General features: G+C 51.8%; 1 protein-coding gene across 2 annotated transcripts; it reads right to left on the bottom strand.

Annotated features, from left to right (window-relative positions):
- Positions 1-2,358: 2,358 nt before the first annotated feature.
- SLC7A3 (solute carrier family 7 member 3) lies at positions 2,359-21,032 on the bottom strand. Of its 2 annotated transcripts, none has more exons than XM_063313737.1 (12): positions 20,996-21,032; positions 10,646-11,055; positions 9,573-9,731; positions 8,295-8,475; positions 7,910-8,019; positions 6,859-7,081; positions 6,118-6,257; positions 5,935-6,037; positions 5,474-5,685; positions 5,018-5,184; positions 4,661-4,769; positions 2,359-4,522 (listed from the first exon to the last, which is right to left on the bottom strand). In XM_063313737.1, exons 2-12 carry the CDS (start codon positions 11,013-11,015, stop codon positions 4,392-4,394), a joined length of 1,905 nt encoding a protein of 634 aa, XP_063169807.1. In that variant the 5' UTR covers positions 11,016-11,055; positions 20,996-21,032; the 3' UTR covers positions 2,359-4,391. The 2 variants fall into 2 exon arrangements, with proteins under 2 accessions (XP_063169807.1, XP_063169806.1); XM_063313736.1 differs by lacking the exon at positions 20,996-21,032 and adding an exon at positions 11,829-11,863.
- Positions 21,033-21,700: the final 668 nt, after the last annotated feature.

The following is a 21,700-nucleotide window of genomic DNA, read 5'->3' as shown; positions in this document are numbered from 1 at the left end:
CATATTAATGCCCATTCAGATGTTCATTAAAGTTGCATTATATCTTGCAGTTCTTGTTCTGTCGTACTTTATGGAATGTTATATAATTGGATGTGCTAGAAGCTCTTCGAAGTGGCATGTCAATACTAGAAAGCAGAACAGACATCCTAGTATCAGTGGAGTAATTCTAATAAGACCTAGCATATGAAGAACTGTGGGAATTATCTATCCCAGTGAAGCCTGCACACAAATGTATAAATTTAAGGTTGGTAACAATGCTGTTCCCTGGTGTGGCCTTCTATGAAGCATCCAAGCTGTGCGGCCATGGAATAATGATGTAGAAATACTGAATAAGGGGTTGGATTAATGATTTCCAAAATTGTTTTCAATAATTCTACATTTATCGAAATTGAGCTCAGTCATTATAGTGAGCTGCAGTGTTCTTGGTATTCTCTGCATAGTCTTAACAAGACTGGACAGTGCCAGGAAAGCTGACTTTGAAATATCTCTGCATAAGATTCTACTTGGAATTGGTATCTTATGAGACAAACCAACTTCTCCAGTGTTAATGTGATGAGGAACATTTCCTGTGTTACAGCACAAAACTCCTTGCTGACTTCCTCCATGCAGATGTCATAAAATCAAATTACTGGAAATAGAACCATTCCAACTGGTAGTTAAAATCCCATTATTTGTGGCTAGCACACCCTTTTCCTCCAACTTCAGTGCAGGAATTCAGTGAGGAAAACTAGTGGCTGAACCATGTTGGTGAGTTTCGAGTGGGATTATAGGTCAGGAGAATGGTGCACATTGGTGGAAGATGACAGGTATGCCTTGCTACAGGGAAAACCCGGTAGATTATAGCTTTTCTCACCGCACAAGTAATCATGGGTTCCTTGAAAGTTCGTACCTGTGACCGCTTCAGGGCAGCCATGATTGGCACAACACTTGGGCTGTCTGCCTGATTCTTCATCTACAAGTCATGAGTTACTATGGAAAGTGCAAGGCACTGCTGCTTTCTGATCTCCACTGAGCTGCCATAAAATTATCGTGTAAAGGCCCAGGTTTCCTCTTGTGGCCAAATCTTAATTTAGGCAAAAAGTTACATAATTAAAACCCAGCACAGTTGCATTTATCCCATATCAGTTTCAATTCCAAACTCTTCTCCTCCCTTCCCTCTGCACAATAGCAGAAAGCTGAGGCAAGTGTCAAGGTTTAAATTGTAGACAGAAAGCTCCTAAATGAAGAATTTTGTGGGTAAGTGAGCTTGCAAGCTGCCTGTTAAGTTCCAGAGACCGTGAGCCACCAGCAAGGTGGAGGTATGCCGATTTCAAGGGCCTGAAGAGGGATTGCTCAAATAGTTGGTGTGGGAAAAGTTGAGAGTGAGAAACTATCATTGTCTATGTTCATTAGCTATTTGCTTTTTCAGTAACTATGAGTTTAGAAGACATCTGACCCTACTTATTCTATGTCCTGAATGTAGTAAATACTTGCTGGGACTGTAGAAACTAATGAGAAGAATACAGGCAGTGGATTCTGTGAAAAAGATACGTAAAGGTTTCTGAATAGTTTTGAAATGAAATGAAACTCTGAAAAGGGCTGCTTGATAGTCTGCCTGTTAAGGGAAATGTTGACATAATTAGTGGGACTTAATTTTACCTCTCTTCCATCATCCTTGGCATAGCTGGCCTGAGCATTTGCCTCTTTGACATTTGATTAAACTTGTCTTCCTCATTGGTTTTGGTGGTCTGATAGGAAAGCCAACAGCAGGGTATCCATCCACCTTTGCTTCCTGTTGTCTGTCAGAACCTAGAGGCTGGAAGCTGGCCAGCTGCTCAGGCCCAAATCAAATTACTTAAAGGAGCTTTATTGGAATCTGGCATTTGGTAAGCCTTTCCCTCTGTCACAGACGGCAGTTGGGCAGAATTACAAGCATCTGGCCTGGTTCTCTAGGCAGTTTGGCCCCCTTCCTCAGCAGGGTAGCTCCCCAGCTGCCTCCCTTCCTGCCTCTGTGCCCGTTCTTAAGAAATACACCTTGCCTGCAGGCTGCTGAGATCATGAGCTCCAGCTTGCCACTTTGCTTCTGCTCAGCTTATGCAACCCAGCATCCGCTCCCATCTGCCATTTCTGATCTCATATTGCATCACCCAGTCGGGTTCTTGGTATCTTTATCTTTTGCAGGGCTGGTTTTTCCTCTTTTGTGCTGAAATCTATAGGGTGAGCTTTCTCCACCTCATCTAAACTCAAGAGTGTCACATTTCTAAGGGAATAAATGGTTCCAGTTCTCTGCCCTAGCCAGTTTTTCTTCCTCCCCACAACCCTAGAACATCAGACAACTGAAATTGCTGCATGTGTCTACAAACCACAGAGCACACAGAATAGTAGCACAACCGTTTATTTGGTCCAACAAATGTATTAAGATGCTGCGTGTTATATTCACGTTGAAGAACTTTTGTTCACATGTAGATGTTCAAACAAAGACAACAAAGTTCTGTTAAAACAACTGTAAACCTCCCCTCTTGCTCTGAGCAAGGCTGCAGAACAGCCAAAGGTTAGGAACACGAGAAGCTGCCTTTACTGAGCTGGCCCATCTGTCCCAGGGTTCTGCAGGGTTCCAGAAACTGTTCTTTCCTGAAGATCTGGGATCTTCTGCCCATGAAGATTCTGCCACTGAGCCACGAACCCTAGAGCTGAAATGGTCCCAAGTCTCCCTCAGAAAGAGGAAACGTCCAGCGTGCGTGTATGGAGCTACTTGCCGAAGCACAACAAATTCAGTGTTGGCTCTGCTCGTTCACAATTTGCTTTTGGAAATGTTGGGGAAATTAATCATAAGGCTTAGATGAGAGCTATGTGAAGCTCGAAAGGGCTTTGGCATTGTAGCATTTGGCACTGGTGCAGTTGCTAGAAAGCCTGGTCATCTGATGTAACTGGAGAGAGTGTGTTATCGAGCGTTCTGTGGAATTCTCAATTATTTTTCCAGTCAAAAGTAAATAAACGATATCGTGATCGAAAGCAGCCAGCTTTTCTTTTAACAGCAGGAGAAAACAAGTTAGCCTGATCCTTTTTTTGCCAACCTGGTGCCTTCCAAATGGGAGACTGCTTTCCCTACCAGTTTCAGGTTGTGCCAAAGCAGGACATCACTAGCTGGACAATGTATTTGGCTTCTTTTATTAGGGGGAAAAAATCTCCACCCGGTCCTGGAGCCAGTGACAGTTTGTTGGCTTGCTTTGCCATCTTTACAGCAGATAAGGATTGGGCAGTTACCTCACTGTGCTTTGCGCTCTTGCCAGCTGTGCTCTGTTTGCAGCTTCCAGTCTAGGTAGCCAGATAGGCCTAGAGGATGGCTACTGCACGCTTGCTAGGTCTCTGGCGTTAGCCCAGATCTCTAGTCAATAAGGTGGTGGTACTGGGGGCAAGGGCTCCCCTGTCTGCAGCTCTTAACAAAGAGGTTAGTCTGCCCACAGTCCCTCCACTTCTCTTGCATCATCTCCCAGCATGTGGGAGCCCATAATGCTGATACCTCCAGGTCTGGTTTCATGATAGCTCACTGATGAAGACCTATTTTACTATCAGCCTTGGCACTTGGCACTCTCACCTATTGGGCTGATTCATTCAACGCATTACAACCTGCTTTCTTGAATAAACTACCATGGGCTGAATATGCACAGAATGTCGAATCCATCTTTGTGAGGACACTGTGAGCCAGTTTTATATCTCATTAGTACTAATAATTCATTTGATTTTATTTGAGAAACCAAAGGAACCTATTTGATAACCCTTGGCAAGAAGAACAGCAGAACTCCAAACAACTACGATTATTTAAGCAATTATGCACCAACCTAACACTGAACTGCTACAACTGCCTACATTTTTGGAGACAGGTAGGTTGCTTATGCTGGAGAACCATCACCAAGTGCATCTGAGGTAAGCTTACGAAGAAAGTAAACCAACAGTGGGTCAGATGAGTCCAACTTTTTTAAAGAAAAAAACTAGGAGCGTGGAGCTGTACTCATACAGAAAACATGTAACATCTTTGACAACGTCATACGAACAACAGTTAAAACCAGACTTCTAGTCCTGAAGTACTGAGATCATTGGGAACTCTTAACGTTTGACACTCTTACGTACATCTACATATGAAGGCAATTTGGCCAGCGGAGCCGGGTAAATAAATAGACGGTGTATGTGGCAGCTTCTCATCTGAAGTTCACTCTACCCGCCCAATCCTGCCTAGGAGAAAGGGCTGCCCCCTCCATTTTGCCACAGCTTGCTCTATTCACCTCCTCTGCAGAATGAAGTGCTGCCACGAGTCCCATGTGCCATGGCTCCCTTCTTGACAGGTGGGGCACAAGGCAAACAAGAACTCAAGGGTATCCACGGCAGCAGAAGGAGGGCAGAAGAACCACCTTCTCTCAGATAGCGATCTCTTGACTCAGCTCGGAGTTGGCAGAACGCAGGGGGTTGCCAGCTGCTGACTGGGACTGCCGAGCCACCCGCCCTTCTTCACTGTGCTGGATCCCATAACCAAAATAGATGGCGAAGCCTAGGAAAGAGGCAAAGTTCCGCACTTGAAAGAGCCCCTCCAGTGGTCCTGCTCCACCAAACTTTCCAGATGGGATAACCAGGCATGGGAAAGATTCTGCAGCAGGCAGCTCTTGCAATAGGATGGCAAGTTCCTTACCAATGGCCATCCAGACAGCAAAGCGGGCCCAAGTGCCTGCATCAAGCTGCATCATGAGATAGATGTTCACTAGGATGCTGAGGAGGGGGAGCAGTGGCAGGCCTGGCACCTGGAAAGGAAGAGGAGGCAAATTGGGAGAGGCCTCGCCTCCACAAGAGTGCCAAGGAAGGGAGGAAGCCAGCATGGAAACATTGGTTTAAAAGCAGAAGATAACTTCTCTTTTCCAAGGCAACATCCAATTCAGGGAGTAGCAATCTGGATCTCCTGCTCCTTTGGCAAAGGGTGAAGCTCCAGATTAAGGCAACTCATCTCCACCCCACACAGGCCCTATGAGGAAGAGCAGGCCAGAGGTCTTACTTTGAAAGTGAGGCGTGTCTTGCTCTCTGGCTGCCTCCAGATGATGATAGTGCCAGCAAGCAAGATGCCAAGGAGAATGACACAGGCAGTGACCCAGCCAACGCTGCCTTTCAGGAGGGCTGCCCACTCATGGGCCAGGATACCACACAGGGCAGTGATCGTGACAGCTGCAAGGAAATAAGATCAAAAGGAGGAAGCATTATGCAGATTAGGCCCTTTCCATTCCCCCTGCCTGAGAAGCCACTCAGCTGTAAAATCTCAGCCCCAGAGCCCCTGGGATCTAGTTCCAAACTCTCCCCGCTCTTCTCTTGGTCTCCTGCAGAGGAGCCGAGCCCTGCCAGTTGCTCACTCCAGTCGTCTTTGGAGACCCCCTGGGCTCTGCCCCAGCCACTGGCATCCTCAGCTGCACAGTGAGCAAGGGCACCCAACCATTACCCTCTCTCCAGGAACACTTACAGATGACTGTGCTACTGATGTAGACGATGCGCCCTGAGACATGAGTTGGAATGTCCTCTGAGGGGCAGAAAAGACTCTTCCAGGTGAACTTCTCTTTGAATGCGTTCTGGCCTTCACCGACAGTGGAATTAATGATAACCTTTTCTTCTTCACTTCCATTTATCTCAAGCATTTCCAGGTCTTTGGAGAATCTCAGTAGCTCAGGTTGGTATCTGTCAGGAAAGCAAGAGTGGTAAAAGCAGGGAGCTGGTATTCCCTGATAGTCCTTCTGCAAACAACAGCCACAAGTCCAGGAAGAACGAAGACCCAATGGCCAGGGTGGAAGAATGTTTACAAACATCACATAGAGCAACTTTCTCTCAGCTGTAGCTTCTCCAGCTGTGGACTATGATTGTCATCACCCTCCAACCCACCTAGGGACCACAGCATGGGACAGGTTGCTTTCCCGAAGAGGCACCCACCTGAGGATGAGCACACACACAGCAACCAGAGAGTACGCCAGGAGCGTGCCAATAGACATAAGGTTAACCAGGTCCTCCAGCTTAAAGAGAAATGCCATCAGAGCTGCAAGAGAACGGACTCTATAGAAATCTCCATCTGGATCACAGTAGGGGAGGGGAAAGAGGCCCGTTGATGACTGATACCTGCAATAATGCCTGACACTACAGTGGCCACCAGAGGAGTCTTGGCCCGGCTGTGAACCCGGAACAGGAACCGGAAGAGCAGCCCATCTTCAGCCATAGCATAGATCACTCGTGGCATGGGGAACATGGAGCCAAGCAAACTGCATTGAAAAAAAGAAACCAGTGCTCCCCTGAACTTCTCCCAGAAGCAGCAACCGATGGCCAAGTGCTTGCAAATTTGGCAGGTGGTGTTCCTCCAGTCCGTTTAAATAAAGTACAACTGGGAGACTGCCTCTTTTCAGAAAAGAAAGGCTTGCTCATTGGCCAAGGTCTCATTAAAAGGCCCTTCCCAGATCTTCGGCCTTTTATGGTTTAAGCAGGCAACTATTGGGAAAAGGAAGTCCTCTGTGATGGCCTCTCAGATGCAGAATTCCTTCTGTCCTGAGGTACATTCACCTTCTCTGCACGTTACTCTCCTTCAAACACAACATGAGTTCTACCCCTTTTTCTCAAACTTCTAACAAAGTTTAACTGCCATCAGATTCTTGTACCTTTCCTCTCAAAAACGGTCTGTTAAAAACCCATACTGATTTAGATACAATGCGTAGGGAACACTGTTTTGGACTCAGACACATTATTTTTTAAATGTTAGTTCTTAAGTAAGTTGTCAGTCACCCTGGTGAGATGGCTATAAATCCTGCCAATAAACAAGTGAGTACTTCTGGCTGAACAACTAAACGATATCCCTTCCATTTCTCTTACCTTGTAGAGAGGGCACAAAGGGACCCAATGGCCACAACATAACGGGCAGGCTCCCAGCCCACTGCCTTGAAGGCATCGGGCAGAGGGCTCTCTTTATCCACCAGGAAATAGGGTACCATCAAGGTCAAGGAAGCCGAAACACCAAAGTAGGCCACAAAGCAGATAAGGAGGGAGACGATGATGCCAATGGGGATCGAACGCTGAGGGTTCCGTGCTTCCTCACCTGCAGAAGGTAGGGTGGTATGTGCAGAATAGCACAGGTGGGAATCCAATGAAATTCTCCTTCCCCTGCTACACCCAAAGGAGACAAATGTTAAAGAACCTCCTACCCATGCTAGCTGATCTGGCAAGCCAGCCAGCACCACTCCTCCCTACAGACACAAACTCTGCCTTGTGAAGTGGGCTTCCCGAATGGCAGAACAACCACAGCACTGATTCCCATGTGCCATGGCCTGCTGCCCAAATTATAAGCATGTTCCTCAAAGATCTGAGGAAACAGCATGGCTGAACAGGGAATCTGAGCATCAGTGTTGATGCATATGGTTCTCACACATCCATTGAGCATGCAATGTTTCCCTGACTTGAATCAGAGAGTAGAAGGACACCTTGTTCCAAATCTCCATTCAACACAAGAGATAGTTGAGCAGGGGCACCTTGGACAGATGGCTGTTTTTAAAGATCTTCCACCACTTCCCAGGCTCCCCAAACAACTTCAATTGTTAGGAATAATCCAAATTTGCTTCCAGGAAACTCTGGCTCTAGAATTGAAACTACTTAGAATGCATGTGCTCTGCCCTCTTTAAGCTCCCCCTTCAGGTGTTTGAAGACAGCTTTCACATTGCATCTTTCCAGCCCAGCCATCCGCAACTTTTTTAAACGTGTCCTCAGTTAGCTTACTGGTCCCTTGCCAACTTTGGTGGCCCTTCCACAGTTAGCTTACCAGACCCAGCCTGGAAGCAGGCCCAGTTAACAACACAACCAGAGTGCACAAGAGCCCAGAAATGGATTTGCCTTCTCACCACCCCTTCTACCTCCCCCAAAGCTACTTTACCTGTAGTGGCAATGCAGTCAAACCCAACAAAGGCATAGAAACACGTGGCAGCCCCCGAGAGGATTCCCTCAAAGCCAAAGGGGACAAACCCCCCATTGCCAAAGGGGTCCCTGTTGAGACAGACAGACAGACAATGGCAGGAGGAAAGTGATCTCAAGGGATGCCAATTTCCCTCTCAAGGACACTGTAGCTGGCCTGGGGTCCCCATCATGCCTCCCGAGCTCTCCCCAACTTGCTCCTGCTTTCCCTTCAGCCATTACCATGGATCCACCTGCCCCCAAGAACACCCCTAGCAGCCAAAGCGAGGCTAGGAAGGAAGTGCCAGCCTCCATCTGCCCTTCTGCAAAAGCTAAGAGAAGGCCGCGTCTGGGGAGGGGGCCCATACTTGCTTCCAGACTCCAAGACTTTTTGGGAGTGGTTCTGAAAGTCTTCCTTGGACAGGTTCCAGTTCTTGACATCTCCTTTCACAAAACCAGCAATAATGACAAAGCTGAGGACCAGCAAGTTGATGGCAGTGAAGATTTTATTCACCAGGGCAGATTCACTCACACCAAATGACAACAAGCCTGAAAGCAAAATAAAGAAGAGAAGGTGTGATGTTGCTCCTCAGGTTGGAAGCTCTGGAGCTTAAACCTTCTTAACATGGCTGCTCTGTGGTCCAGAGGCCAGAGACGGGCTGAGTTGATCAACATTAAAATCCACTTCTACGCGCTCCTAGCACCTCAGCACCTCTCTCTTAATTAAGGCCTTTTGCTGGTTCTATTGCTCTTTGGAAGTCAAGTGAGGGAAGACGTCTGGTTCCCTTTCTGCAGCTGTACCCGAGCTGCAACTCGGCACTCTCATTGCTATTTTTAACTACCGACCAGCATAGACTATTGGCCTGAGTTTTTAACAGCAATTAGTTCCTAAGCACCTAGGAAGAACCTTGTGGAATCAGATCAAAGGCCCATCCAGCAGCATCTTTGCAGGGGCAGGCGGGCGTCAAAATCTGCAAAATGGTGGGCACAGCGTGGCAATTGACAGCTTGCCGATTTTGATGCACACTCTGCCGCAGATGCCCATGGACCCATCCAGTCCAGCACCCTGCTCCCACTGCGGCCAGTTAGATCCCTGTGGGAACCAAAAAGCAGGCCATGAGTGTGATGCCACCATCCCACTGATTTCAAAGGTGTGCCCATTCTGGTATCAGAGGTAGACTCAGCTGTCATGACCCACCCCTTGTCAACTGGTGATCATTAATGGGCCTCATCTGGTGGCAGCCAAGGCAGTAGGTCATCAATGCATGAGGCGAGGTTTTTCCTTCCTGTTGCAAATCTCTCACTGCCCTGCTTTACCACATAATCTCTACGGGGTCTAGGGTTAAGAAAGGGAGAGGAAAACAATCTCCACGCCAGGCATGTATTTTATGAAGATCTGCTGGGTCCCAGGCACTAAACCGCTCCTGCTGTCAGCATTATTGTACTGAATGCAAAATTTGGCATTTATATACTTCTGTTTTCTTAGATTCAATAAATTTGTACAGCATCTTGAGAGGCTTCACAGCAGAAAAGTTTGGTATAAACTTCCTAAACAAAACAAGCCAATTCCGGCCTGGAATAAATCCCACTGGCTGAGATGGCTCTAACTTAGCCTGCCATTTGCAAGGGAGCTTAAGACTCCTCACCTGTGAGCAGCAACACCAAGAAGAGGGCAAAGAAGTCAGGATACTCAGCCAGCACATTCTCCAGGTGCAAGGCTGTGTGATTCTGGAAGAAAGTGGAGATGTGGCCCCCAATGATGTGGTCAAACGTGGAGCTCCAGGCCCGAGCCACGCTTGCTGTCCCTGGGGATCCAAAAGAGTATTTCCGTTAGTTCAAGTGAACCTCCTGTCCGTAACTTCTTCCCCAAGGGCAAGACTGGAAGAGGCGCTTGTCACTTCTCAACAGCAGAGGATAGCAGAAGGGCTCAAAAGACCTTCCAGCCCTCCAGGTTGGAGTGATCCCACCCCTTCCTAGACCAGCAGCAGCACACACAGCGTTCCACGCTCACAGGTACAATGCATGCCCAGCACATCTTGGAACTTGCTTAACCAGCTCAACGAAAGGCCTAGTTTGGTCAGTGAATTAGCATGTTAGGTCAGCTTCTGGTTCACCATGTTGTGCAAACTCAGAAAATGGGTTAATTCAGTCCCAGCTCAACACACTGAGGAAAGCTAGTCATGCGTCAGAGTGATGGACAAAAGAAAGGAAAAGGAGAATTTTGTTGTTGGGCAGCCTCCGTTACTCTCGCTCTCGTCACCTCCAGCTCACTGTACCTGGGGAGCTTACAGACAACTGTAAAACTCTGGCTGTCTAAATCCCTGATCAGGGACTGTTGGCAAGCACACTGGATGCTCGTAACTTAACACCGTTTCTACCGATGGCAGTCCTTTCCTTGGCTCTAGTCAAAGCCCTACTCGTAACGGTTTGGGGGATACCTAACTTTGGGGGTCCAGGACATACTGCAGGTAATTTCTAAGAAAGGTTGTCATAAAACTGACAGGGTTGATGTTTTGGCAAACCGGCTGCACTATCTGAAGAAAAATCCCATAGGGCGACAGCAGTACAGGGATGGTTTGGCCCATGGTAAAAGTGAGCTAACAGGTCTTCCCCTGAATGCATGCTGCAAGCAAACCCGGGTTGTGATTTCTGTACTCAGCCTCAAGACATTCTCACTTCACCATCCAGAAGTCTCTGCCCCGAGCTGGAGGGTATGTACCTATCATATAGGAGAGAATGAGGTTCCACCCTGTGGTGAAGGCCCAGATTTCCCCAACGGTCACGTAACTGTAGAGGTAGGCAGAACCAGCCTTGGGCACCCGGGCGCCAAACTCTGCGTAGCACAGACCAGCCAGAACAGAAGAGACTGCCGCAATGAAGAAACAGAGCACAATAGAAGGGCCAGCCTGATCCTTGGCCACCTCTCCGGACAAAACATAGACCCCCGCCCCAAGGGTGCTGCCTACACCTAGAGCAATCAGGTCCACGGTGGAGAGGCAGCGGGCTAGCTGAGTTTCCTGCAAGCCAAGGTCCACGGTCCGCTGCCGGATCAGCTTCTTGCCAAAGTTGGCCATGGTTCTCTTCAGCATCCTGGCAAATTGTGTGCCACGCCCGGTCTCTCCAAAGGACCTGGAAGGGAAAACAGTACAGCTTGTCAGCCACCAAGGGGGAGGAAGACGTGCTGTCAGCAGGAGGCTCGAGGGGGGGGGATCCAGCAGGTCCAATCCAGCATAGCTCTGTTGCCTGGCTGCCAAGAGGGTGACCCCAGCGCGATTCCCTCCCACCTTTCAGGATCAGCTCTGTTGGCAGACAGAGCGGCAAGGCTTCCTGACTGGCTGAGAAGTCTTGCTCCTTTACCATCTGCAAGTGGCGCATGAATTATAGTCAGAGCATAAAGATGATAAATACTACAGTATCATCAATCCAGGCTCCCAAAGATAACTCTGGAAGTGGATGTTTTCACCGGCTCTCCCATAAATCAAAGAGGTTAAATCCAAGGTGTCCAGCTGCCCCATCCACCTATTTGAGCACCGTAAGGGAAACAGGATCAAATCTACGGCTACGTTTTGGAACGCCCATACAGAGAGCTGGGAACAAGACCGCCATCTTAGGAAAAACATTCCAGTTGAAACAGCAGGCAGTTGTGGTTATACATTACATCTCTGTGCATCGCAGACATCTGCAAAAGCTAGCAAAAAAAACAGACCTCGGAACGCTATTTGGATTAACTGTGTTTACACAAGCTGCTCATTGGATAAAACATCAGGAAGGCACCTTCAGCCATTAACCAGCTTAAGCTAACTTCAGTTAACAGACAACCGGACAAACTCCTCTCAGAATGCCTCACTAAGCCAGGCTGGACAAGACCGTCAGGCCATCATCAGACACAGCACGTGACTCACGTGGCCAGATGAGCCTTCATGGTCTTGACTTCACCATTAGAAACCTCTGGGTTTTTTTCACAAATAGTAACGCAAAAGTTGTTATGTCCACGGATCAGTCCCCCATCTCCACCCAGGGCCCGAGCGGGAGGGAAGAAGAGCTGGGCCCACGCAGCAAGCAATCTCTTCGAGAAGAAACATGGAAGTCAGTTTCTGGCTCTTAAGCAAGGACATCACGCGGTGTGCGGAAAACAAGACAACATCAAGCCCATCACTTCAGCAATTGACTCGTTTCAACAAACCATACTGCGAGGTGTAGCTGCAACATTAAAGAACAGAGAAATGAAACCTTTTAATCCCTTCAGCCAAAATTTGCAGATTCTTTCTTCTGAGGAAGGTGCTTTGCAGAATAGCTGTTTCCCAGATTTTGCCTCACTTTCCTCTGCCTGCCTTTATTGCCCAGTTGGGCCCTTCCTTCCCACCCTTACTAGCAAGTCAGTGGCCTGCTGTTATTTAGCACACGACACGCGTGATCAGAATCTGGTGTGATTTTGGCTTAGTAAGTTCAATGAACTCAACCACACTGGTTTGTAAATCATGGTTTATGACTTAGCCCAGTTTGCAAACCTGGCTTGGGGTTTATTCATTAATCGGTTAAACAAACATGGCTTAGCATCTGTGCAGATGAGCAGCAGAAGGGCTGGCCACAAAGGAAGAAGAGGCTGGCTTTTCCATCTAGCATTAGAAGAAGGGAAATAGCAACCCAAAACCAATACAGGACCTCTTTATTCTCTCCCAAAGGTGGCAGATCTGTCTGGATGCCCAAGTGCATCTTGGTTTGAATGTCAAACACAGGAGCTGCGTGCACAGGATTCTCCTTTTCTAATGCTGCACACTGATCTGTATTAAAACATGCTCACAATCTGTTTTAGGCCAACGCATCTGGAGGCCAGCAGGTTGGGGAAAGACAGAGAGGGCCTGCGGCTTCCCATCCTTTATTGCACCTCAAAATCAATACGGCGCCATCGGCCCGGCCCATCCGTCAACTGATGGATAGCTCTGTCAAAAGGAAGCGCTGGGCAAAGGCTGCCGCCTTCCTCTTTCCACAGTGACGGCCTGTAGAGATTAATGACCGTCTCCTTCATCCGCTGGGGGCAGGTTGGGGTGGGGAGAGGATTCTAAGCATCCTGGAGGAGCTGAGAAATCGTGGCCACGCTTGCGCAGGCCGAAGGGGAAACTCAAATCATACCTATTTAGTGAGCAAAAGAAATCAGATAAGCAAGTTCGGGCAAAACAGCAGCAATTCAAAGATGCAGAAACGTACTTCAAAATCAAATACTGGAAAGCCTGCCCTAAATCAATTGAATTTAGCCCTGGTTAACGCCCTCTTCTTTCTTGTCCCCCTACGGAGGATGAAAACAAAAACAGAGTATCGCTCGGTTTGTGTCTGTGTGCGCGCCTCCACCCTTGCACTCGCCCATTCGGAATCAGAACCATCCCACCCGCTCCCAGTCCTGATCCGTAGCTGCTTTCCCATTACGCATTCCAGCAGGGTTGTGGGTATCTCAATCAAGACTGCAGCAGAGATGGATGGGTCTTCCAGGGTGGCCAAGGGTCGTGTGGCCCAAATGTATCCCTCTGAACCCAAATGTTAAAGAAAACGTGGCCACTGGGGGAAAGAACCATCTCGGATTTTGGGAGCTGTAAGGACTTGTGACCTTGCAACAGGTTCCTCCCAGATGGAAAAAATGCCACCACAGCGGGTACGTGCCACTGTCTGTCTCTAGCTCAGCGGAAGATAATTGAAAGTGCCCCTGGGAGCAGCGCATTTTTCAGGGCTGAAACTGAGCAGGACAAAGCCACAGTACCAAGATGTTATGTGCAAGCAAAGCTACGGAGCTTTGGCCCCTGGCCACCAGAGACCGCTTTTCCCACAAAGCGAAGTGCCTGAACAACTGGACTCGTAGAAGACCAGCGGTTCCCTCGGGCTCAGGGCGGAAAGACCCCCAAGGGGCTCATGGGCGGGGGAGGGGGTACTTCCACCACCTGCCAACCAAGCCTAGCCTAGCGAGATCTTCTGGGATCACATACTCCAGTGCACCAGAAAAACCTTACAAAAACTAAGCACACAAAGCTGAAGCAGCTTTGATTTGTTTTCTTTTGCACTCAGCACTTCCAGGCTGTTTTTTCTGCCAGTCCAAAAGCAAAACTGGATGGTTCATTTGTATTCCCACTGGCGTACTATCAAGAGCAGTGGAGTACAAGTAAGTATCAAAACCTGCCGGTGCCGCAGCCTTGGGAATCTAATGCCCTCGAAATGGTTGCCAGCCGGTTTCATGAGAGTTCTGTTCCTGTTGCCGTTGCCTGCCAGGGAGGGGCACCGTCGTCTTGCATGAACAGCCATCTGGGGGTGGAAGCAGAGCTGCCTGGTGGCAAACGAGCAGAGAGGAACACATGAAGCAGGTGGCTGAGCTGCTTCAGAGGCCTTTTTGTGCAAACAAAACACTCAGGCAGATAAGGATATGCTGCCGAATTCCCTGACCAGGCTCGCAGCTTCAGGCACTCAAAATAAAATTAGAGCCAACAGAAAATGCCAAGTGGCAGCTCGGCCAGGATGGGGACATTCAGTTGTTCTTTCTTGTGGACACTGCAAGGCTGGAGAACTTGCTGTTTATCTGGAGAAGAACACTTGCCGTCATGGACAAGCAACACAGTTTTCCAAAGGCAAACTGGTTATGCAGCTCATCAGGGTTAGTGCCAAAACTTCCATCACAACTCCCATCTCTGCCAGCCAGGTAGGAAACTGCTATCTGAGAGAGGTGCCGCAGACTGCCAGCCAAAGATACCGGCTGGGCAGCCCGCAATCTCATAGCAGGGCAGGGCTCAAACAGCAGAGCACTGCAAGAGAACGGATCTCCCTTTGCCTGCCCGTTTGGCTCCAGGGGCCGCAGCAGACAATGCCAGCACGCCTGGGGAGAGCTCCCCAAAGGCAGGGCTTCTGAAGAGAGGAAGGGAAATATTCCACCAATAAGGGTTTGTAAGAGGCAGTGAGGTGGAGCAGGCTTGGCTCGATTAAGTTCTGTTGCATAAGCCACTCTGAGGAATTTGGGAATGGGTGGCAAATACAGTCGTAAATATATGCAAATGAAAAATATGCCCAGGTTCCAGGGGTGCTTCCAACTTTGGTCCTCTGTCAATGAGTGGCCAGGGATAATGTGAGAATTTCCACCAAGCCCTTTCTCGCTGGAGGACAAGCTTTGTTGGAATGCAGCTTTCAAAACTTTGCTCCCTGATAAAGGACAGCGAAATCATTAGGAGCCAAGGGTGCCACTTAAGCCAGAGAGATGACAAGAAGGGGGAAAGGCCTGCAAGCTCCTTGGTGCTGCTCCTGTCCATTTGGGGTCCTGTGCAGCTCCCTCCTCGCCACAAAGACATTTGCAAACCGAGCAAAGCTCAGCAGTGCTGCCCCGCAATGTTTAGACCAGGGGCAGGACATTAATTACCATCCACCAGCCTGCCATCACGAGCACTTCATCCGATCCTGGGATCCACTACCCAAGTAGTGAAATTAAGAAAAGCCCCAAAGGGAAAGGTGTGCCAACCTTACCGTGCTCCGCCCCCCGACCACCCTACTCGGGATCCTGATACGCTTTACCTCACCGATGGCTCAGTTAACAAAGCACGTAACAAAATGCTGCCAGTTCAAAAGAGCAATTGAACTTGCTGTTTGCCATTCGAGAAGGAAGCCAACTGTGCCTTGGAGGCCTCGCAGATCCTATTAATAGATAACAGGGAGGCAGAAGGTCAAGTTTGCACGGCCACGGCCCGGGCAGAGAGGCAATCCCCACAGTGGCTCCTACGCAGCAGCAGCGTAGCCAAGGTTACTGCTGGGAAGGGGCAGCCAACAACAAGCGGGCGCCAACAATGACTGACAGGAGTGGAAGCATGCCAGCACCTCCCCACGGCTGCCCACTTCCCATTCAGGCCGCCCCACCGCTATCAAGGCAGGCAGCCCCAAGGCCAGTTCACACCCGCAGCACCCCACGTGGGAAACTGGTGCCAGACCACTGCTCTCTCCTGACTGGAAGTGGAGGAGTTGGGCTGCTGAATCCATCCAGGCCCACCCCGGCTGGTTTGAACATGCAGGAAGTTCAAATGTTATTTCAGGGAACAGCATTCAGTCCAGGAATAGAGTCATCATGGTAGGAAAAGTTAACTCACGGCTCTTCAGATTGCTGGACGTCCTTTCCTCACAGGAAACAAAGAGGGAGTCTGGCAGCGTTCAGTGGCCAGAGTGCCAAGTGGCCTGCCCCAGGATCACCAACCCATCACGTGCCTCGGCAGCTGGGACATTGCTGAGCCAGATGACGAGAAACACCAGCCACACTCTTAAAGCAAAGCTTGTGACCATTCAGAAGTCCAGTTATTATACAGCAAGACATCAGGAGAACCCTGCCAGATCAGGCCACGGACCCACTGTCAGTACCAACACTGGGTCCACGGGCCCCAACCGGTATGTTTTGGAACTGGCTCCCAGCGACTGGTATTTCAGGCACGCTGCCCGTTGATCCTCACTAGTATTTGCAACAGCCTCCCAGTCCGTGCTTTCCATATGTCAGAGAGCCACCCTCTGAATCCCCACCCAGCAGAGTCATGCCAGGAGCAATGGGGTGACACACAGATCTGAAGGGCACCAGGTTGGGCAGACTGCCATAAATCAGGCAGAGGCTGAGTCCGGGGGAGCAGCCATCACACGGGGCTGCTGTAGCCTTCCCAAATGTGCTGGGACTACAATTTCCAGAATCCACAGCCAGCCAGCTGGAGCATTCAGGGAGGTATGTTACCAGCATAGCTGGAAGTGCCCGGTTGGAGAAGACCAGGAAGTTCCCTTCCAGCTTCCCAGAGGCCACTTGTGAAGGAGGACCAAGATGATGCAAGATGCTTTTTATTCTAAGGAGTTGAAAATGTTTGGCCCCCTTCCATTTGTGACTATGGGCTAATCCTGGCATGTGGAAAACAAGTTTAATCGGCTGGAGAAATTAGGACAACCGTAGGCCAGGCTTGGAGTTCGAAGCAGCACGCTGCTCTGCGGACCAGGAATGAGGGGCTCGCAGTCCTCAGGAAGAGAAGCGTTAAAGTTTACCAGGCTCTTGATCCCCAAGGCCTTGGAAGGCAGGAGTGGCTACTCAGAGCCATCTCCGGCCAGGAAGACGCAGGTGGGCCACTTCAGCACTTCCTGTTTTCTAAAAACAGATCAAGACAAAATGCATTTCTGGAGGCAGAGAAATCATTTTGTACCAGCCGAGCTGCAGATAGCAATGAACTACAGGACCTACCACGTCTGTTTGGTGATTTAATACATTTCCAAATGCAAGAGCCTAGCTTCTGGGTTTGTTTTTTGTTTTTTAAGGATCTTTTCATTTTTCTCTTCCTTAAAGAGGAGGAAAATTGTCCCCCTCTCGCCCAGCATGGCAGGTGCCTGAAAAGGCTCTGCCAGCTGCCAACCCATTAAGAGTCCCAACAGGGAGATGCGGACATGGGAGGAAGCTGTTATGGCTGCTCCTGTTCATCGGCCGTAACTTATTAGAAAACGACACGCACCTTTGGAGGAGCAGGGGCTGCTCGTGACAGGAAAGCACCACCAGAAGATGACTGTTCTGAGTGGAATTGGGGCCTTGGGGGGCGGCCTGTTTGCAGCTATTAACTTTCACACTCAGTCTTCCAAGTCTGATAGGACCACAGAGGCCACTTAGTCCAAAACTTTCCTGAAGCAGGAAATGTACCACTACGTCACCAACCCCAAACATCAGTGGTCAAGGTTGCAGCCACGAGGGTCTGCTCTTCTCCCAGGGGCCTCTTCCATGCCAAGTTCCTCCCCTAGTTATTCTTTCCTTTGGACCCCGGGCCGTACTGCCGGCAGCAGGGACTGAAGTGCAAGGCGCGTGCCTTCCAGGAGTCCCTGAAGATGCCCTCCTCTGCAATGGACAAGCGTGCCTGTTTCTCGATCTTCCCTTCTGAAGCAGCTAAAAACAAACTTGTTCTCTCGCTTATGGGACAAATATGTCTCTTAATCGTCCCTAGTCCAAATTGTATCTTCCTTTGCCCCTCGCTTTCTTTTCGCCAGCCCTTTCAAAAAGGGTTGCTAAATATCCCCCCAGGCCTTCTCATCAAGAAAGAAGTCAACACAGCAGGGCTTGCTGCAAGCATGAGGAAAAACAAACAAGAACTGCTGGGTCCGCCTCTGACAGACGGGGGCATCACCCTGCCAATTTATACCTCCCCAATTCTGGCAGAAGAGAGGCCCCGAGCGGTTACCCTTTCCCACCGCTTCTTGGTGAGCAACGGCTGAGAAGCAAGTCATCTGAGCGTGGACTGATGGGGGCAAAAGTCCCGACAAGCAGCGAGCAGAACCGCGTTACCAGTTGTCAGCCAGCCGTGTTACCAGTTGCGTCAGCCAGCCGGTGCAGAGGAAAGCCCGCCTCCTCTCTCCCCCTCGATGCCCGTGCACACAATTGCCCAACTTGCCCCCCCTTGACTAGCAGATAAAGGGTTTCGCAGTAACACACAAAGCCTGGCACACTTGTCCACTGCAGAGGAGAGCTTCTTCAGGGGATGGTTCAGGAGACCCACCCAGGAAGGCACACGCCTTGCACTTCAGCCCCTCCTGCCGGCAGTACGGCCTGGGGTCCAAAGGAAAGACTAACTAGGGGAATAACCATGGGCTGGAGCCAGCAGGTGACTCTTCAGAAGTGAATCCACTGACCAGGTTCTCACAGGTGCCAACAGTAGCATGCTTTGACTGCTTTGCACACACAAGGTGTGAAACCAGCCAAATTTAGTTTGTTGAGCAAGCTATGGGTAAGCGCACTATGACTTAGCATGACATATCAAACCAGGCAGACCCTGGTTTCCCAGCTCCCTGTGCGTGGTACGGCGGAGTTATACCTGGTTGGGCATGTTTTTCTTGGCTATTTTGATGCCTGTAAACCGCTCAGAGCCTACAGGAAGCCTCGGACAGCGAATAAACAAACGTCCTACCTGGAAAAGGGCATGACTGGGGCTTGCGCTCCATTTCAGCAAGACCAGGATCCAAGCCTGAATATTTCAAGGTTCCTGCAGAATGAAACAAAGCAGCCCTAATCCCAGCAAGCTTTGCAGTATATAAATGCCCTTACACACATTCCTCTTCTGTCACCCAGTCTGCAGCTCAGCCATAGCTCTGCACCTCCTCCCTCTGTGCTTTCTTTTTTCTGCAAAGTAACCTGTATGCTGGGTGTGCTACCATCACAAATATAGAAATCCAGAAGAGTTTTTCATTGGGAGGCTGTTGAGATGAGAATGGCTTCTGTGGCTCTGCAGCGGCTCTGAGACCTTTCAAAGCACGGGGCACGACTCCGTGAAGCCTGACCTGTAACATAGAACTAATGAAGCTACCTTTAAAGTCAGCTGTGCCACAGGGAACGTCTGAAAGAGAGTGCCAAAGATCTTACCCCTCCTCATCCCCCTTCTCCGCCAAGGAGTATCCTGCATGAACACTTCCCTTTCCCCTTTCATCCTCGCAGTGACTATCACCTGGCAAATGACGCAGTTTAACATTCGGTGCACACACACACCTGTTTCCATTCAGCCAGGCAGAAACATACAGGCCTGTCCAGAGCTGTTCTCGGCGAGGCCAGAACGCCAGAAGGGTTTGGTCTGGCTGAAGTGGGTGTTTGTGTGGACACCCCCTGCCCTCCGCTTCCCTTCCACCCCCTGGGCAAGCGCTCTCAGCCCTTGGCTGTGAAAGGGACAGGGACAAACCCACAGTGCCCAGAAGGCCCTTCCAAGTCGAAGGCAACCCGCCATGAGGAAAAGGAGGCTCCCTCTGGATCTTTTCCAGGGAGGGCAGAAGCCAAGACGGAAGGCAGGAAGACCCACAAGGAAGCGGCTCCTGGTCCTGTGGGCTTCCCGAGAGGTTCAGGAGCGGTGGGTGCCCATCTGCTCCCTGGCCGGTTCTCCTTTCCCCACTTCGAACTCGTCCTAAGCTGGCTTGCAAAAATGCTGGGAGAGGGAAAGAAAGGCAGACCCGAGGGCGACCAGCAGCCGCATCCGAGCCAGCAGGATGGGCTTCAGAGAGGCGAGCCCCCTTCTCCTGGCTTCACCCGCCCCTTCTCAGTGGAACACAGGACTGGAGCCCGTTCGGCCCTCTGCCCTGACGCCAGAGAACAAGCAGCAGAAACAAAAGACGACTTAGAAGGACGAAGGCGCCAGCCTCCTGGGCGACGGGTCAGATCCAAGAGCCCCCAGCACAGAGCACGCCTTCCCCGCAGCAGGGCCGCACCTTCTGCTTCGTGGCTGCAGGCAGCCAGGCTGGCTTCCTCGGTGGAGACCCCGGGCGCCCGCGACAAGGTTGGACCAAGCCTTGGCCGGGCTGCTCCGGGGAAACCCAGCCAGCCCCGCGCCTCTAGCCGACTTCGCAGGGTCAGGAGGAGTTTCCCCACGAAGGCCCCCCTTGACTCAAGCCGGCCCAGAGGGGGAGCCCAGCTAGGGACAGACGGGAAGACAGGTCCCCGGCCGCGGGGGGAGCGGCAGGGCAGGGCAGCCCGGCCCACGCCTCTGCCATGGACGAAGCCTCGCCCCGGCTCCCCTCCCGAACTCGGACCTGCCCCGGAAATCCCCGCCGGACGCGCCAGAGGACATCGCGACCCCCCCCCCCCGCTCCAGGACCGGTCGGGGAGGGGCGCGCGTTAGAAGCGCGGCTTTCTCCCAGCATCCCGCCGAAAGCAGGGAGGGCGGAGGGGAGCCCGGAAACTTTTCAGGGAATCGGGGTCGCCCGGTCGGCGCCGCGGGGAGAGAACAGACCGGCCCTGCTCGCGGAAGAATGCCTCAGAGCCGCTGGCACGAGGGCAGCCCCTTGCGCGCGCGCCCGTCCGCCCGCCTTCCGACGGGACACCGAGGGAGCGAGGCAACCGTGGGCGGCAGGGGGGTGCGGCGCCCGGGGAGGCAGAGGGGGCGCGCTCCGCCGCCCCGCAGCCCGGTCCTCGCGCGAGGAGCCCACACGGGCCGGCTGAGCTGCACCTGTTGACCCTCCGCCGGCAGGGCTGACGCAAGACGGAGCCCGGCTTGCGGCAGAGGCGCCCCCGGCCAGGGCGCGCGAAAGCGGGGAGGCTCCCCAAGCCGAGGGCGCCCCGGTCCCTCCCGCCTCTCACCAGCCACAGCCGCGCAGCTCCTCGGCAGCAGGCGCGGGAGGGAGGAAGGGAAGAGGCCGCCGGCGGGGGCGCGGGATATCAGCGCGGGCAAGGGGCGGGCCCACCGCCGGCGCCGCCTCCGCCAGGCGGGCTCCCCGCGCCGGGGGTGGTCGGTCGGCCGGCCGGCCGGCCGGCTGGCGGGAGGGCGGGGGCGCGGCGCGGCGAGGCGGGGCTCCTTCCCGGGCTCCGCCGCAGCAAGCCCGCTCGCCTGGGGGCACCCCGCGGCCCCCCCGGACCGGAGAGCGGCGCCGGACGGGCCCCGGACGGGAAGTGGGGGTGCGGCTGGGCCCGGGAGCAAGGGGCTTCGGCCCCCCGAGGGCCTTCGGGCAACCGCCGGGCGGGGAGAGGCGCTGCCGCGGGTGGGTCCCTCGTGGAGCTGAGTCGACAGCAGCGCGAAGCCCGCCGCCCCGCGCTCCGGAAGCCGGTTGGTGCCCAGTCCTGGCCCCGAAACTCCGGCGCCCCTTCTGCTGCGGCGGCCCCGAGGGGCAGCCCGGAGTCCTCTCCCTCCTCCTCATCCCTCCAGCTAGGGCGCCCTCCTGTCGCCTCGGGTTCAGCCAAGGCCTTGTTCCTTTTTTGCCCGCCACAGGCCCGATCGATTGGCGCAGCACCCTCGTGCTGACTTTGGCAGGGCGCATAACTTCGCAGAGGTAACTGTCAAGCAGCCCT

This window comes from Candoia aspera, chromosome 12 (assembly GCF_035149785.1).
Source record: "Candoia aspera isolate rCanAsp1 chromosome 12, rCanAsp1.hap2, whole genome shotgun sequence".
NCBI lineage: Eukaryota > Metazoa > Chordata > Lepidosauria > Squamata > Boidae > Candoia > Candoia aspera.
Note: the sequence above shows the minus strand (reverse complement) of the source record. Positions and strands in the feature narration are given on the sequence as shown.

Excerpts from the sequence above, each read along its gene's own strand:
- SLC7A3 (XM_063313736.1), bottom strand. The coding sequence starts at position 11,848 with ATGAAGGCTCATCTGGCCAC. Across the intron at positions 5,686-5,934 it reads GTGTGTGTGCTCATCCTCAG|ATACCAACCTGAGCTACTGA; the intron begins GTGGGTGCCTCT and ends CTTTCCTGACAG. Across the intron at positions 4,523-4,660 it reads TGCTGTCTGGATGGCCATTG|GCTTCGCCATCTATTTTGGT; the intron begins GTAAGGAACTTG and ends CCTCTTTCCTAG.